Source organism: Astatotilapia calliptera, chromosome 17 (genome assembly GCF_900246225.1).
Source record: "Astatotilapia calliptera chromosome 17, fAstCal1.2, whole genome shotgun sequence".
In the NCBI taxonomy this organism is placed as follows: domain Eukaryota; kingdom Metazoa; phylum Chordata; class Actinopteri; order Cichliformes; family Cichlidae; genus Astatotilapia; species Astatotilapia calliptera.
The window spans coordinates 23,475,649-23,493,215 of NC_039318.1; the positions used below are offsets into that span (position 1 = coordinate 23,475,649).

The 17,567-nt window shown below is 39.7% G+C and overlaps 1 protein-coding gene across 2 annotated transcripts in view; it reads right to left on the minus strand.

Moving 5' to 3' along the window:
• Window positions 1–554: 554 nt before the first annotated feature.
• lin7a (lin-7 homolog A (C. elegans)) overlaps window positions 555–17,567 on the minus strand; it is a 47,792-nt gene continuing 30,779 nt past the window's right edge. The window contains exons 4-6 of one of the 2 annotated variants that reach the window (XM_026147065.1): window positions 9,291–9,500; window positions 8,656–8,867; window positions 555–1,846 (exon numbers count right to left, since the gene is read on the minus strand). In XM_026147065.1, coding sequence (XP_026002850.1) covers window positions 1,822–1,846; window positions 8,656–8,867; window positions 9,291–9,500 — 447 coding nt within the window. In that variant the 3' untranslated portion in view covers window positions 555–1,821. Of the gene's footprint in view, window positions 1,847–8,651; window positions 8,868–9,290; window positions 9,501–17,567 lie in introns of both variants that reach the window. The other variant, XM_026147066.1, reaches the window with a different exon arrangement.

A 17,567-nucleotide genomic window follows, 5' to 3' on the forward strand; every position in this document is an offset into this window, starting at 1 on the left:
AATATAGTATGTATAACAATTGCATATCAAGAGTTTGTTATCTATTTTTTTTTTATCTTTACGTTAAATACAGGACCATTCGCTTCAAAAATGCAAGTCAATTAAGAAAGAGTACCGATAAATTAAAGGTACAAAAAGGGATCTGTCTTATTAAGATGTACTGTGAGAGTCAGAAATGGTTGTAAATCATATAAAACCTGGACATTAAGGTCACCTAATCACAATATTTTGACATTAAGTAGACCTTAGAGGAAACAGTTTTTTTGGGAAATAGTCAAATGTGGCAGTGTGGGACACATTAATGTAGGCTGCTGTTCATTTGGGCTTAGGGGTTAAAGCTGATGAAATCATCACTCACTGCAGTTTTAAATAAAATCTCTGTAACATCATCAGCTTTTACGCCAGCTGCTTTCAGCATACAGGTGTTTACAGAGTCTCGCATTGAGGAAGTGATGTTTAATGCCTGGGATAAATAAAAGAGTAAAAGCCAGCTACTGAAAATGTAAAGAAAATCAACAGTAAACAAAAAAAAAAAAAAAAAAAAAAGAGTTAAAAAGACTTATAAATAAGTCATCTCTGGGAACGACGGAGCAGAAAACCACAACAAGAAGCTCACCAAAGATGGAGACAACGTAAACACAGATTTGGCAGATTACCACTTTGACTCTGGAGTTCAGCTACTTGGGTGACAAAGAAAATGATTTCTCTCACAGATCCACTGGGGAAAAAAACCCAAACCAAAACACTCCACTCATAACACAAAATGCAGGTAACACATCCACGTGAACTATGTGCTAGTATTTAGCCATAATGCAATGAATAGATTTTAAACAATCTGCACATCATAGAAAGAATACATAATATTTTAAATGAACATTAAAACTTTGTGTTAAATCTCTGATCTCGTAAACTATAAAATAGACAGATCTGGAAAAATAAACATAATATTCATTTAATTCTGTTAAAATCAAAAGTGATGACATTCTGGTAATCTGTCGGGAACATTTAAGATTTCTGAGGATTAAAGTGAACCTCCTTGTAACATATATTTTCTAGATTAATTTCAGTTGGGAGTAGCTTATAAGTTCTTTTTATGAATCGCAGTTATTGCACATTAACTCTATGCGCCGTCTGTAAATCTCTTTAAATGGCACCGAAGACCGATTTGGACTCAGGAGCTGCCTTACAGTGAATAAGATGCAATTTGCTTTACGGTGATTTACATTTGCACCTAAACTCTGTATATGTACGGTGATGAATTTCATTTTAAAATGTAAAAACAAAAAAAACAAAACAAAAGTGTGTTATTGCTAAACCTACGAGATACAAAATCTTTTCTTGCTACAATATAGAAGGTAAAAAAGAGTTCATCAAAAACAGGACACAGAAAAAGGAAATCAATGGTCTTTCATACAGAGACACAAGCACCAGTAGAGGAATCAATAGAAACACCACTGTACAAATGATATCTATGGAAAAATGGCGAAGGATCCACTGCGAAATGGATGAAAGCAAACCAAGTGGATAAAATAAACCAAACTACAAACACAAGAAAGGGAGTATTCAAGTCACGACTGGGGTGTAGAACCTAGAAAAGGGACTATAAAGTCAAAACTTTCAGTGTTAGCCTCCCTCATACTTGTTTTTCGAAGCACCAAATTCAGGACAAACGCTCTCTTCGTTTTTGCTCAGTAATCGGTGGTACACTGGAAGGGAGAGAGTGAAAGAGTCTTCTACTTTCGGTCGGTTTTGCTCCATGATGGAGAGACGCCTTTGGGATCCTCAACACAAACAGATGGCCTTAAAGATCCACACACTTCTTCACTTCTTCTTCTTTTGGAACAGCCTGGAGATCACAAAGACAAGAAAAACAGGCTGAGAGCAATGCCGTGAAACACAGCTGCACTAAATGAAGTCATGCTGAGTTTAATTTTTTTCTGTTTTCTGAAAAATGTCACATGGTGTGGTAAAAGGATAAATTAGCAACAAGACAAACATTTAATCTTAAAAAAAAAAAACAACCCAGTATGACACCATATACTTTTAGGGTCCATCCATCCATCCATCCATCCCAATGCATTTGTCAATCCAGTTTTTGCTCCTTATCCAGTTTGCAGACATGCCCAGACCTCCCTTTACCCATCCACCTCCTTAAGATGTTCTGGAGGTATCCCGAGGCTCTTTTCATGCCAGAATAGAGGGATCTCGCTAGTTTGGCAATCCAAACATTTGACTAAAATGACAAGGGACAAAGCAGGGATTTTTTTTTTCTTCAAAAGACACACCTCTCAGATTTTTATGTTAAACTCAAAAGGATGGGTTTTAATCAAAATGTTCTCATAATTGCAGACTGATTGTGACAAAGATGATATCAGAGGGCTTAATTTTGATCTACACTCTGAAATTAAAAACACAGAGGGAGGATATTTTTTGGTGAGGAGAAGATTGGAGATGAGGTTTTTTTGTGTTAAAATTAACTGAAGTTACAGGATAGATTCAATTCACTTCAGTTAACTTCAGTTCAATTTATTTAGCAACAAATCACAACTACAGTCCCCTCAGTATATTGTAAGGTAAAGACCCTACAATAATAGAGAGAAAACCCCAGCAATTAGCAATGAGCAAGCACTTAGTGACAGAAGGAAGAAAAAACTCCCTTTTAACAGGAAGCAACCTCCACCAGAACCAGGCTCAGCAAGGGGCAGCCGTGAATCATGAACGATTCGTTCATGATTCGCGCATCAATCGCGATTCAATACTCGAGAATCACTTTACTGACTCCTGAATCATGATTCACAACCTCAACTGACTCACTGACTCATCCCTGTTGCTGTTAGCAGCAATATTTCTAGCTTATAATTAAAATTGTGGAGAAAAACACATCTGGTATCTTAAGAAAAAAATTTCTGCTCTGAACTGGAAGAAAAAACCCTGAGTAGAAGCTCACATCAGGTTCACAGTAGCATCGCTCTGCTAACATGCTAACAGTACATTTGATCTACTCACCCCCTCCCTCCTGTGCTGAATCGTAAGCGAATCACTCAGGACTCACTAACCCCTCCCTCCTAGCTCACAGCTTCTTCTTCTTCTTGGTTGGCAACCAATGTTAAGGCGCATTACCGCCCCCTGGCTCACAGCTCAGTGGACATTTAGATGAGAAAATATATATTTGACACATTTAAGGAAAATACTAATAAAATAAAAATAAACAAAATAAATGTTTATTAAGCAATTTTGATAGGAAATTGCTTAATTTTAGAAATGTTTTTGCTCTTTTTTGTTCTATAAAATAGTTGTTTTCTTTGAGAATCATTCATCTTAGCAGCAGGATTTACATGAAAAGAGAAACAAATTAAGTTTAAGTGAAAATGTAAATTTTTTGCACTCTCTGGTCAACTGACTCAGTGAATCAAATGACTCAAAAAAACACAATTCACTTTGGTGAGTGACTCATTAAAACTCGATTCAGTAAAAAGAATCAAATTTACCATCACTAGCTTATTCATCACCAATGCTTATTAGAGAACATCTAAATATTAAATTGAAGCCTGAATTAGATTCTTGAAAGGGATCCGGTCTACATATACGAGTGCTCTATATATAAAAAAAAAAGATCAACTGTTGTTTAACTGTTGAAGAGTTCAGCTGTACAAAATAAGACAACTCAAAAAAGTCTGAGAAGATAAAATATTAACTGAAAGGAAAAAGTTGAAGAGCCGTCACTTCTTTTATATATATATATATATATATATTAGGGGTGCAACGATATTCGTATCGATATTGAACCGTTCGATACAGTGCTTTCGGTTCGGTACGCATATGTATCGAACAATACAACATTTGTAATTTATTTTATCAATTTTCCTTCTGACGATGCTGTCTGTGTGGAGCGCTCAGTGAATCTGTGTTCGACTACTCTGCCTAGGCTGCACTGTCGAGCGCAGATCCACTGAGCGCTCAACACAGACAGCATAGTCAGAAGGAAGAGCACAGGACAAGCTAGCGAGACAGAAGTTAAGCTCTCCTTGCAACAGGCAAATTGACCCTCATTCAGATCTGGCGTTTGGAATTATTTTGGTTTTCATGTGACGTATGACCCTGAAGGTAAGCGAGTCATGGACTAAAGTAAAACAGTATGTTGGATGTGCCATGCAATGCTCAATTACATTGGTGTGAACTAGTGTTTTAGCGCAGTTAGCTCGTTAACGTGTTGGCCGTCTAGCCCCATGCACGGAGCGATCGGCGGTAGCTCGTTAACGGAGATTTGCCGTGTTGTGGCGTTAAGGTCATTTCAACGAGATTAACCTGAAAGCACTAGTGGGAACACAACGAATATGACTGCACATTTACACCGACATCATCCTAGTGCAAAGACAAAAACAACAAGCGTGCTACTAACTTTAGCCGTGTCATTTAGACAGCTGTTAGCACATGATTCTCCTTATGCTGCTGAGAATATAGCCCAGAAGAAGCGGATAGTATAGCTTTTATTTTGGAAAGAGCCATTTCTCTGTAATAAACTCTCTTTTCCAAAGATGAGTGATTCCTCAATCAGATACAGGGCTTGCAATATCGCTAGCCCAACGTCCCGGAGCTAGCGATTTTTTCAGTCGGGCTACCAAAATCTATCTCTTCCCTGCCCGTCGGGCTATTGTAGGAAAAATAAAGGTCAATGCTTTTGCATTCTTTCAGAAATGTAGCTGGGTAATTATGTCATTGGCATCGGTGAGCCACTGTCAATATGTGACATATTGAAGTCGCGTTTGAATTTGCGCTTGTTTTTTTTGCTTTCACTTTGCAATCGTGCGAACTGTGTATAGAGAGCGACAGCACTGATCTGTGAGTGATGATAATTTGTGCACCAATTCCTCTGACATCGTCTTATTAATCGTTAGCTTACTATGCAAACATGACAAGTGAAATCTCCCGCAGCTTACACATGTGAGAGGTTGATCGCGCAACGATACACAAAATTCACGGTTCGGTTCGGTTCGATACTTTGGTGTCACGGTTCGATATTTTTTCGATACAAAAAAAATGTTCATGCATTTTTAATTTGTCATTTATTAAAATTATAAATATATATTTTAACTCAAAAGTACAGTTTTTAAATTTAACCCTAACCCTAACCCTTGTGCGCGTTTTTTATTTTGACAGCGAATGTGCACCTGCGGACCACTTATGTGCAGCCCTGGTTATTTAGCTTGTCATATTGCAGCCACAGAAATTATTTTGTCCATGAAACCATAAAGCTGCACTTTCTTTTTGCCTTATAGTCTGATTTGTCATAACTTCTCCGTTTTGTGGTAAGCTTTTCTCTGGCTGTCACTTCTTCACCCTGACCTGTCTTATTTGGCTCAGCAGAACTGAAATGCTTTTACACACGGACTCACATAAGCTCAGCGATTCTCTGCGCGATCAACCTCTCACATGTTTAAGCTTGCTGCAGGAGATTTCACTTGTCATGTTTGCATAGTAAGCTAACGATTAATAAGACGATGTCAGAGGAATTGGTGCACAAATTATCATCACTCACAGATCAGTGCTGTCGCTCTCTATACACAGTTCGCACGATTGCAAAGTGAAAGCAAAAAAACAAGCGCAAATTCAAACGCGACTTCAATATGTCACATATTGACAGTGGCTCACCAATGCCAATGACATAATTACCCAGCTACATTTCTGAAAGAATGCAAAAGCATTGACCTTTATTTTTCCTACAATAGCCCGACGGGCAGGGCAGAGAGATTTTTGTAGCCCGACTGAAAAAATCGCTAGCTCCGGGACGTCGGGCTAGCGATATTGCAAGCCCTGTATCTGATTGAGGAATCACTCATCTTTGGAAAAGAGAGTTTATTACAGAGAAATGTCTCTTTCCAAAATAAAAGCTATACTATCCGCTTCTTCTGGGCTATATTCTCAGCAGCATAAGGAGAATCATGTGCTAACAGCTGTCTAAATGACTCGGCTAAAGTTAGTAGCATGCTTGTTGTTTTTGTCTTTGCACTAGGATGATGTCGGTGTAAATGTGCAGTCATATTCGTTGTGTTCCCACTAGTGCTTTCAGGTTAATCTCGTTGAAATGACCTTAACGCCACAACACGGCAAATCTCCGTTAACGAGCTACCGCCGATCGCTCCGTGCATGGGGCTAGACGGCCAACACGTTAACGAGCTAACTGCGCTAACACACTAGTTCACACCAATGTAATTGAGCATTGCGTGGCACATCCAACATACTGTTTTACTTTAGTCCATGACTCGCTTACCTTCAGGGTCATACGTCACATGAAAACCAAAATAATTCCAAACGCCAGATCTGAATGAGGTTCAATTTGCCTGTTGCAAGGAGAGCTTAACTTCTGTCTCGCTAGCTTGCCCTGTGCTCTTCCTTCTGACTATGCTGTCTGTGTGGAGCGCTCAGTGGATCTGCGCTCGACAGTGCAGCCTAGGCGGAGTAGTCGAACACAGATTCACTGAGCGCTCCACACAGACAGCATCATCAGAAGGAAAATTGATAAAATAAATTACAAATGTTGTATTGTTCGATACATATGCGTACCGAACCGAAAGCACTGTATCGAACGGTTCAATATCGATACGAATATCGTTGCACCCCTAATAAATAAATAAATAAATAAATAAATAAATAAATAAATAAATATATATATATATATATATATATATATATATATATATATATATATATATATATATGTGTGTGTGTGTGTGTGTGTGTGTGTGTGTGTGTGTGTGTGTGTGTGAGATGAGGAGGTGCACCAGTATCACTTATGAATGCATCTCTTTAACTTACATCTGGCTCTGACCTTTACATACAGTTTATGCTGGTTAACAGAGAGCAGAGAAACTCAGAAAATGTGACAGAATGGCTTATAATGCACTCTTGTCACTTGGTCAGCAGCTTCTTGGATCCCAAAGCAGATCACTGCGGTCAGCATGCCGGAATTGATATAACATGATCCCTGCTCAGTTTGCTTTCTGTGGCTCCACCACAACACGCTGTTACAAGCTCCTAAGAACCATTCCAGGCTGTGGTGTGCCAAGTCCAGGACAAGAGATATGCTTGGGGGATTTAGCATCAAAGCCAAAGAGATCTTGGACACATGCCTCTAACACGTCAGGCAAATAATTTGAGACGTTTGGGCAAAAATAGGGACCGCATGATATGACTTGGTTTCATGGTCTGAATAGTGTCTGCACTTTCTTTTTGATTTTAAATTGAGTGTTTTTCACTACAGCAGGCAAGAGTGAGCTTTAGTTTGCTTGGCAGTGCACAGCCTTCTTCTAATTTGGCACCGTAAGAAAAAATGATCTAAAGCGAGTCAGGGGTAGAGCCTCCATCCAGCTTTAGCTTACAAGTAACAACACTCCAGGCTGCACCTGCGTACCTGCAGAGCATGAACCACAGATGTAATCGGTTTAAGCTTGAATAATTTACAACCCTTACAACAGAATCACTGGCAGCACAGAAGAAGAATCAGTAATGTTTGCACAGAGGATACTGGCTGCTCAGTTTGCAAAATATACTACTGAGCTTTTCGACTCTGTGCTGGGATGTATATGTCTGCTATACCTGCACACAAGCTGAAAGATGTGCTTACATGGGCAAAACAGAGTACGGTGAATAAAATTCAGTTCTCCATCTCAATTCTTTTATTGTTTATCTGCAAAATGTTTTAACTTTCTTGCACCAGAACATTCAGCAGAAAGTTTTTATTATATACTTGACATTAAATAAATATATAAATGAAGCCAACAACCAAGGAATGAAGCAAATCGTGGTAAAAACTATTTCGAGTAAAAGTATGATGTCTGGAAAGATGAATAATTCATCTAGAAAGATTTTGCGACAATAAAAGCTCGGTCACCTTGAAACAAGAACAGCTGGGAGGCCCAAGCCTGAGGCTCTGCTTATGCTCATACAGGAAATGATAAAAGGTGTACTCTCTGTGCACATCTGCATTCCCTACCCACCTTTGATTTCTTTTAGTGCCTGCAAGTCCAAAAAAACAGCACATACTTTTGATCCTAAACTCTGCCACAGTTTAAAAAAAAATATGTTGAAACAGGTCAACAGAGGGTCCAGAAGTTTATAGAGAATGGTACATTTATTATTTTTTAGTTTTAGTTTTTATAACTTTGCCTCTGTTTGATTTAAAATCCTTTTCATGGTGTGTCAGTTGCATCTTAAATGCAGAGTCATGGCCAGGTGAGGCCTGTTACTTTGTTATTTCATTACAAATTAACCAGGTAAAAGATCTGCAGTTTATTCTATGTGTTGAAATTGTATTTGGTAGCTTTTCACTTTAACTCTAAATGAAGTCCAGTTGGTGGACCAACTACTGTATTGTGGATTTATATTCAAAGCAAAGTTGATGGCATTGTGCCCGAATGATGAGCTTGGCGATCCTGACGAGCTATTAGTGGCGTTTCGACCTCAACCTAGGCTGCAACACTCCTCATTCTGTTACATTTCAGTTCTTTCCAGCGGGACAATTTCCTTCCATAATCTTCATCAACATGCATAAACACAACTTTTTAAAGTAAAGTTCTCAGAGGTAGTGTTTCCTTTTCCTTTGTTGGCATCCACCTCCCCCCACCCCTCACCCTTAAAGCAATGAAGCGCCTCACCTACGACATGTGGTTCTGCTGAGAGGCCAGATTCTGCTGTTGCTGCTGCTGCATGAGGAGCTGCTGCTGCTGACGCCGCCGGGCCGTACGCAGCTTCTCGAAGCGGGCCTCCATCTCCTCCAGCACTTTGGGGGTGTAGCGAACCACCAGCTTCACGCTGTCCTTGGCTGCCTTCAGTAGCTCCACCGCTTTCTCGTGGTGCTCTCCCTCTACACTCTGCAGGGGTTTCAGAGCCGCGGAAAGAGTAGAATATTAAAGGGGGCTGATTTTAATATATATATATTTTTAAAAATAGTAACCCTTCAAAGAAAAAAAAGAATATTTTCTCCACTATTATTACCTCACGATCAAGTGAAATGAGAAGGCTTAGCTTACAGTGTATGATGCTCATATCTCTCCAGCAGCTGAAGAAATTTCTGCTACTTATTCACAACATGCAACCTTGCGACCTCAATAACTCCTGTGATTGTTGGCTCACATATCAAACTAGAAATCATATACATGGCAGGAAGCTGCTAAAAATATATTTTTGGAAACAAGCTTAAACAGGGGTTGACAAGCTTATCTACACTCTACTTTCAATCCATTGATCTTCTTTTCCCACATGCTGGATCAGAACGTTAGTCTGGCGAGACCCACCACTCCATTCACAGACAGGAGCTGGTCCCCTCGCTTTAAGCCGCCATGCCTCTCAGCTACGCCTCCAGGAATGATGCGGGAGATATAGATAGGTGAGTTTTGCTCTTTGCCGCCCATCACATTGAAGCCCAGCCCTTCGTCCGTCTTCGGTAGCTCCACCACCCGCGGGTGAGAGTGACCTTCACTGGCTGCGAAGGCCGCAACTGTGGCCTGAAGGAAGAGAAAAAAAGGTAAAGGGCTTATTAGTTATTCCAATGAATTAGACGGTTAATTAGACATGAATTCTGACAAAAATACACTTCTACGTATATTTTTTTGACACACAAGATTTAATACAAGGTTCAACTTTGTGTGTGCAAAAAAGTAATATTATATATATTATGCAATATGCAAATATCCATGGGTTAATCATAGACTGTACAAAAATGATAGATGTAGCCTTAGGTTCTAAAATGTGAAAGTGCCTTAAAGCAAAAGGAGTTTCCAGGATTTTTTAATGAGGGGGGGAGACCAAGAAGCACCTAAGGGGAACTCACGAGAAATCATAAATAAGTTTTATTCTAAAGAACAAGGTCTCTCACACATCCTTTATTTTACATTCACCTCTGAAAAGTACAGGTGTGGACCAAACCATTGTGAACCATTTGAAGGGGAGTACGATATATCTAAAATTACTACAAGAGATTTGATGGCACATTATTGTATTATTATTTCACAATGAATAATTACATTCGCAGCGTAATACCAGTCCTTTTATATACAATCTAATGTTCCGCATTATGCGTATGATACTAAAGATATTAGTGCACATTAAAAAAGTGGAACGAATGCCTGAACTGTGCCAGGTCAGTTTCCCAAGAAATGCAAAAAAACTTTAGTAAATGTCTCATTCTATGAGTAAATCAAGTATTAGGGCAAGAAGTGAGTTATTTCTTCTCCTTTTAGTTAAACAGTGGAGAGAAAAACATAACCAAGATGAGAAAGAAGGCAGAGGCACACAGCAGCTTCTTAAATAGTGCCCTCATTATAGACGGCGCAAAGATATTCGTCTGAAATCTGATTTGCAGCTTTTGCAAACCACATCTTCAATCAAATCAGCAATTCTTTTTGAAAGCTCTGCAGCTTACACTAGCTTCTCATTCTCTTCTGTAGTGTGAAAATAAAAGCAAAGGAAGAACACATTTTAGAAGTATTACAAAGAGACTGCAAAGCTGCTCGCGAACCTCTGACGCACCTTCTCATTTAAGCGACGACGGCCGTAACAAAGCGTCAGGATTTGGTCTGGGCTTGGGATTTAGACTCCACATGAGAAGTTCTCTGGTCTTTCCAAGCACACGGATTAACACATCTCACTTCCACCCTGTGTATCCCTTCCAGCTGGGTGAAGTTCCTTTGAATCACAAGCCAAGCTGCACACTCCTTGTACATTTAGAACAAAGCACCGAGGAGCTTGTTAGCCGAGCTGGGAAAGCTCGTGGCAGGTGAACAGAGAGCCTGTGCCCAAAGATCCACAGATGCGATGCCACAGGTTCCTCGCTGTCAAGTCAGCATCATTTATGGTGTGCGAGATGGGGGAAAGGAAGGATAAGAAAGTACGGGTGGAGTGAGTTCTGTTTTGATTTTGCAGATGTGAATCGAAATTCCCAGCAGCAGACGAGGAGCTTGGCAACTGGAGGTCTTTGAGGCTCCCTCCAGGCATCATCCCCGCATCTGCAATCTCTTCCATATTCATATGCATCTTCAGATCCACATTTATTACTCCTCATTTCTCTCTCCCCTCCCGCTGCCTATTAATCTGCTTATTGCATTATGACAACTCCCCCCTTCTCCTTCCTTCTCTCGCTCTGTCCTTCGCCTTTCTTCTTCTGCTGCTCCCACTCACCCTCCCTGGCCTGCTGTTAAAATAAGCAGCAGCTCCTCAGCATGCATACCGTCGCCACCCGGGCCTCGCAGCTCATCGACCTTCACAACTTTATCGGGCTTTCTGTGAATGAAAAACAATCTGGCAGATGGCCGGTGCCTCTCACGCACGGGGGGCATTTTAAATGAAACACTTGCTGGAGGATACTCGGTAGACACACAACACTGTAAAAGTCTGGCTTAAAGTATTTAAAGTCATTTTAGCATCACCTCCCTGTTTTTTTTGCTTCCCCCCCCCCGGCTGCTCTGATAATCTCCGCCTCCTTTAAGATCAGTAATAAAAACCTCGGGCCAGATATTAGAGGCTGAATTGATTAAATTAACAATGCGATCAAAGTGAATTGAGTTGTTCAAGTGAAACTCAAATCTTGGATGTCTGCAGATTTTTCTCTCACCAACTAAAGCACTCGAGATAAACCGAAACTCTGTCATGTATTTCATCACTGTTGCAGTTCATTCTCACTGCAATACAGTATGAATGTCTTTCCCCATATGTTGATGCTGATTATGTGCAATTGTGGTCCTTGTGGATATCTCTGCAGGGAGTAAAGCACTTTCAAAAATATCCAGTGTTCCCAGTTGGGAAGATCCCCACAGCTAAGCCACTTCAAACCCTTAGCTGTGTGCTTAATTGCCCAATGAATTTGTGCATTTTTATTACAGATTTAGAAGAAGTAACTTTTAAATGTGTGAGGGAGAGAGTTTGAAATGCTTTGTTCTTAAGAGAAAAAAGGGACATAGAAAAAGACTTAAAAATAACATCTCTTCTAATCATTAATGAGATGTTATTTTTAAGATCAGACAATGGAACCCACTCGAGAAACTTCAGGATACTTCAGAAGATGACACGATTGTCTTTGTTGACAGAGAATCCTTCCCTCTGAGAGAAGAAAAAATAAAACCCTGAACAGAGTTTGTTTAAAAATGTGTCATATTTAGTGCATCCTGTTTAAAAATATTTTGACAGGTTGGGAAATACACCTACTCTTGCCACAATTTAGACGAGAAACCTATGGAGTCAGACGACTACAAGATTAGACTGGAAAGCCTTAAAGGGCCTATTGGGAGTATGGGGAACTTTCTCAAGGATCAGACATTTTAACCAACATCACATTTTATATTTAAGGAAATTATTGGAAAAGGAAATTATTGCCTTGCACCACTACCGACAGCTTCCATGTAGAGAAAGTGAGTGAAATGGCACAAGACTGAATGCAATGGAAGAAAATTTGTTGTGAACTCCTGGCAGCTCTGGCACGTTAAGACGCTAAATCGAGGATGTTATTACCGTAATGGAATAAACGGAAGTGAAGGATCATCCTTAAGGAGGTGCTGGTTGCATGTTGATAAATGCTTCTTTTAGAAAATAAAAGAGGGGTTGCATATGTTAAAACCACACTGACAATTTCAGTCTGGTTTCAATTTCCTTAAATTCAACAGATTTGAAAATAATTACCAATGAATGGAACAGGAATTCACGGTCCAGACAACTGCTGACTACATAAGAGACCTGAAAAAGTTCGCTCTTTACTCCCTAAATGTATCTGAATAGCTTAGCAGTAATAGCTACTCTAGTGAAGTTTCTCTTTTTTTCCTTAGTTTATTTCACTTTGTTCACCAAACTGTTTGGTGTCTTTTGCTGTACCGCACCAAAAGACTGTATTTCAGTTACTTTCCACTTCAGTCACATGGCTAGTCTCCCTGAGGTCTCCCTGCAGTTTACATGAGCCACAAACACAAAAGAAGATTATACTAGAAGAGGCACCCCTTTGTAACCCCTTCTACAGCCACACCTAGCTCCACTTGGGGGATGATAGGATATCTTTAATGCTCTGTACAGTCTATTTATGGAAGTCTGTTTAAATCAGGGGTCTCAAACTCGTAGCCCCAGGGCCACTTGCGGCCCACGTCACCCCTACTTGCTATACTGACGTGAAGAAATAGAATGCAATTTGGCCCGTGAAGTTACTTTTTTGTTAGGGAGGATTTGTTTGTTGTTGAGTGCAATGTTAAAATAAGTTCTTTAAAAAGCAAAAAATGACTTAATATGAAGGCAATATGAGCAGAAAGTAAAACCATGTTGAGGGATTGGCTGTGTTAGTTCAGTGAGAGTTATTTGTAAAAAAAAACAATTTTCGCTAGCAGTCAAAAACTAATGTGCACACTTATGTCTGCATTTTTATTTTGTTAAATACGAACAAAACTGTGATGCCACATGTCGGGCCAGAAAGTGAGTACCAGTTTGTAGTTCAATGAAAGGCTTCAGTTAGTTAAAAAATTGCGTTCACATTTGCAGTTTTGTCTTGTTATATAATATTAAAAATTCAACACTACATTTTCTGAAACATTTGTGGGTGTTTTCATGTTTGTTTTGTACTCATTGAACACTAAAGTGGCCCTCACATGAGATGACAGTGCCAGCAGTAGCCTACAGCTCATTTAAGTTGGAGACCCCTGTCACTGTAAAATTGGGGGCCCCCAATAGCCTGGTTTTCCTCTCATGAGAGCATTCCAGCTATAGCAGACATAATCCTTTCATTTTAAAAGATGCCTCCCACAAATGTCTGTCTTTCTATATAGATTGACACATGCAACATGTACAGTATTAGTGACTGACAGGTGCTGGAAGGAGAATTTTTGAACTCTGAATGTTAAGTTAGCTGTTTCCCTCTGCTAACCACCTCCCAGCTCTAGCTCAATAGTTAACAGCAGGCATGAGGATTTGATCTCTTTATCTAACTCAAAGTAAAACAGTGAAAAGATGTAATTCTTAAAATATTGAGTGATTCCTTTTAACAGATATTGAATTGTATTTTACCAAACTCTGCAGGACTATTCTGGAGGTGTAGCGTTAGTGGAGCCAAACAAAATGAGAAAAGGACTGGCAAGCAGCTCTCATCGTTTGAAGCCTCTCTGTGTTCATACACAAAGACTTGTATCCCTTTGTTTATGTCATCCTTTTCTGTTCTCGTCCTCCACCCACTCGCGGCGATGAGAGGAGTGGACTCTACACTGAACCAATGAAGGACATGCTCTATGAGTGCTCCTCATCGCATCCCACCCTTCTCTTCCTCCTCTGCACTTTAAATCAGGCAATCTCTCCCTCTCTTTATCTTCTTTCATGAAAGCTTGTGTCTCTTGCTTGTGATGTGCTGATGAAACGTCCTGCTTCAGTCAAGCGGGTCAAGCTCATCTCTTTTGAATACCACAATCTGCTTATTCCACTCACGCAGTGCACCTCTTTCACCTGTGATATGGATGGGACCTTTTCTAAATAGCCAGCAGAAGAAAAAAAATCGTTGGACATCTTAAATAATCAGGTGGGATAAACCAAAGCATAAAAAAGATGGGGTTTTTTTAACAATTATTTGCATCCATGACATTTATGACCTCTCAATCAAAAGCTCTGTTTGTTCTGAGTGCTGAATTGTAAATAAATGAAAGCTCGTGAATGCAAACATTCAGAAGGTAAAGTCAAGACAACTGTGTTTCCATAAGAGAAATAAGTTGAATGAGTTGAAGAGAATCCAGCAGCTGCTGATTGGAAGAGTCTTGAGGACTATTAGACATAATTAAAGACCGATTTACAGCTCGAATGAAAGACATTAAGTAACTGATGACTGTTGAGTCAAGGATGAAGAGCTTCTACTTCAGCCTTTGAGATAAACATTTAGCTCGTTCTGGTCTGTAATGCCTGTCTTTCTTCTGGTAAAGTGTACTCTGACAGTATTGATTCCAACTTTGTTTGACCTTATGAGTCGTGCTATTTTCCCTCAAACAACAACTCTACAGCAGCCGCTTAAATACACCAGCACCACCTTCTGACAGTCCCTACGCAGAAATGATCGATTATACTTAGAGCTGGGCGATAGAACGATAACGATATGTATCGCGATATAACTTTTACTCGATAGAGAAATTAAGCTATCGCGATAGACCTCGCCGCTCTTGTCCTCTTAAAAAAAAAAAAAGAAAAAGAAAAAAAAGGTCAGCCAAATTAAGTAGCGCAGAGCCGAACCAATCACAGCCGCAGCGTCACGTCGCGTGACTTGTTACGTACAGCACAAGTGCCAAGCCGCACGTGTGTTTGTTTGGGAAGCAGCCAGCGGGTAATGGAGCCAGCGCGTAATGGAGGAAATGAGTGTGCCGACTAGAAAAATCAACCGAGCGTGACCGAAGAGAAAACAGATGATGGTTCCAATGCCGGAGATTGTCGAACGGAAGAGCCATAGAAGCTCCGTAGTGTGAAGGTATTTCGGCTATTTCAAGTCTGACAAAAAACAGAGTAGCGTGCACTGTAAATTGTGCCGAAAACAAGTCTGGAAATACAATAAACTGGTGCATGCGTCACACTGTGCGCCACGTTATTGTTTCGGTGAAATGAATTTCTACAATACTGTTACTGTTAATTCTACTCTCTGCAGTGTTTAAATGCTTACATATACACACAGTTACTGTCCCTCCACACATACGACTCGGTTCTGCTTCTATGCCCCAGCTTTGTTTACTTTTTCCCACCGAGGCTTCTAGACTTCTGATTGGCCAACATTTCTGCACGGTTAGGAATCTAGCTCCACCTGCTGCTTTGGCATGTTCATAGCAGCGTTTTCCTTCATTTCTGCCTTTATGTGTGGACGGGATTCTTTTTTAAAACGAAAACGGAAAATCTCCGTTTTCAAAAATACCCGTGTACGTGTGGACGTAGCCTCAGTCTCTGACTGGAAGCGCTAATTCATCATTCGGCTTTTGTCAGACTAAAGTAACTGTTAAAACTGTTTGAAAAGCTAAGATATACAACAAGGAGAGATTGAGAATTTCCTTTTAGTTCTCAGTTTATTTGATATTGACAAAAGTTAGTCAGTTTTGTCTGTTCTTCTGTAAAACAAACTAAGATTTATTTTTAGAATTAATATTTTGTTTCTAAGTGGAATTGACAGTTTAGTCTGTTTCGTTTGTTCTATTTTGAAACTTAAACGCTTTAGCGGCTGCCTTTTGTGTAGTTTGCAATATTTGCCTTTATTTATCTGAAAAAGTCTCATGTTCCTTAAGTACATCTACCCTGTTGAACTTATTATGGGAAATAAATGTTTAAATAAAAACAAGCTGCTGATTATTTCACATTTTACTTGTGAGCAACGGCACATTTAAATCTTACAAATATAGTTATTTGGCTTATATCGTGATAGATATCGTTATCGCCTGAAATGAAAAAAACATATCGTGATATGAAAAAATCTCATATCGCCCAGCTCTAATTATACTGCAAATTATTTTTGAGGTGAGCACTGCCAACACTCTCCATATACAACGCCTTAACATATACCTTTTTCCTACATGAACATAGTGTCAGTTCTTAAATCGCAATTTAAAAACTGACTAACAGCATTTTGACCAACAGTATTTTCAACCTTTTGACACCTCTACCTTGAAATGCAAACTCCTGTTTTGTCTTCATTGCAAAGATTCAACAAGGTGCTGGAAACATTGCTCAGCGATTTTGTTCCATATTGACGTGATAGCATCACGCCGTTGCAGATAAAGATTTATCGGCTGCGCATCCAGGGTGAGAATCTCCAATTGCGTCACATCCATCACATCTATTGGATTGAGATCTGGTGAGTGTGGAGGCCGTTTGAGTACAATGAACTCATTTATTCAGTGTTTAGTTGGTACCACAGGGCCCAAATTGTGCTAAATATGCCCCACACCATTCTCCACCACCACCAGCAGCCTGAATCATTGATAGAAGGGAAGATACTTGAATACTTTTGTTGTATTTGAGTTACTGTTGCTTTCCTGTCAGCTTGAAGCAGTCTGGCTATTCTCCCCTGACCTTTGGCATCAACAAGGCATTTTGTCCCAGAGAACTGCTGCTTACTGGATTTTTCTCGTTCCCTCTTTTGGACTGTTTTCCGTAAACCTGAGGGGTGATTTTGTGGGAAAATCCCAGTAGCTCAGCAGTTCATGAACTGCTCAGATCAAAAACAACCATGTCACTTTCAAACTCACTTAAATCACTTTTTGTCTCTATTCTGATGCTCTGTTTGGACTGCAGCAGGTGGCTTAGAGCATGCCTAAGCACACCAAGTTGTTGCCATGATTGGCTGATTAGATGTTTTCATTAATGAGCACCTAACAAAGTAGCCAGTCAGTGTATATCAGGTTAAAGAAGAATCTTAGACCTTTCCAAACAAACAAATTAATAAAATGTTCGTAATTTATATCAATGAGATAACTCTGGTCTACAGCTAGTTGCCTGTCCATCTGCACATTTTGTCTGTGGTCAAATATACGTGTAAACTTGAAGTTAAAGAAAATGGTTTGAAAAAAAGGATGTAAAATATGTTAGTTGTTCCC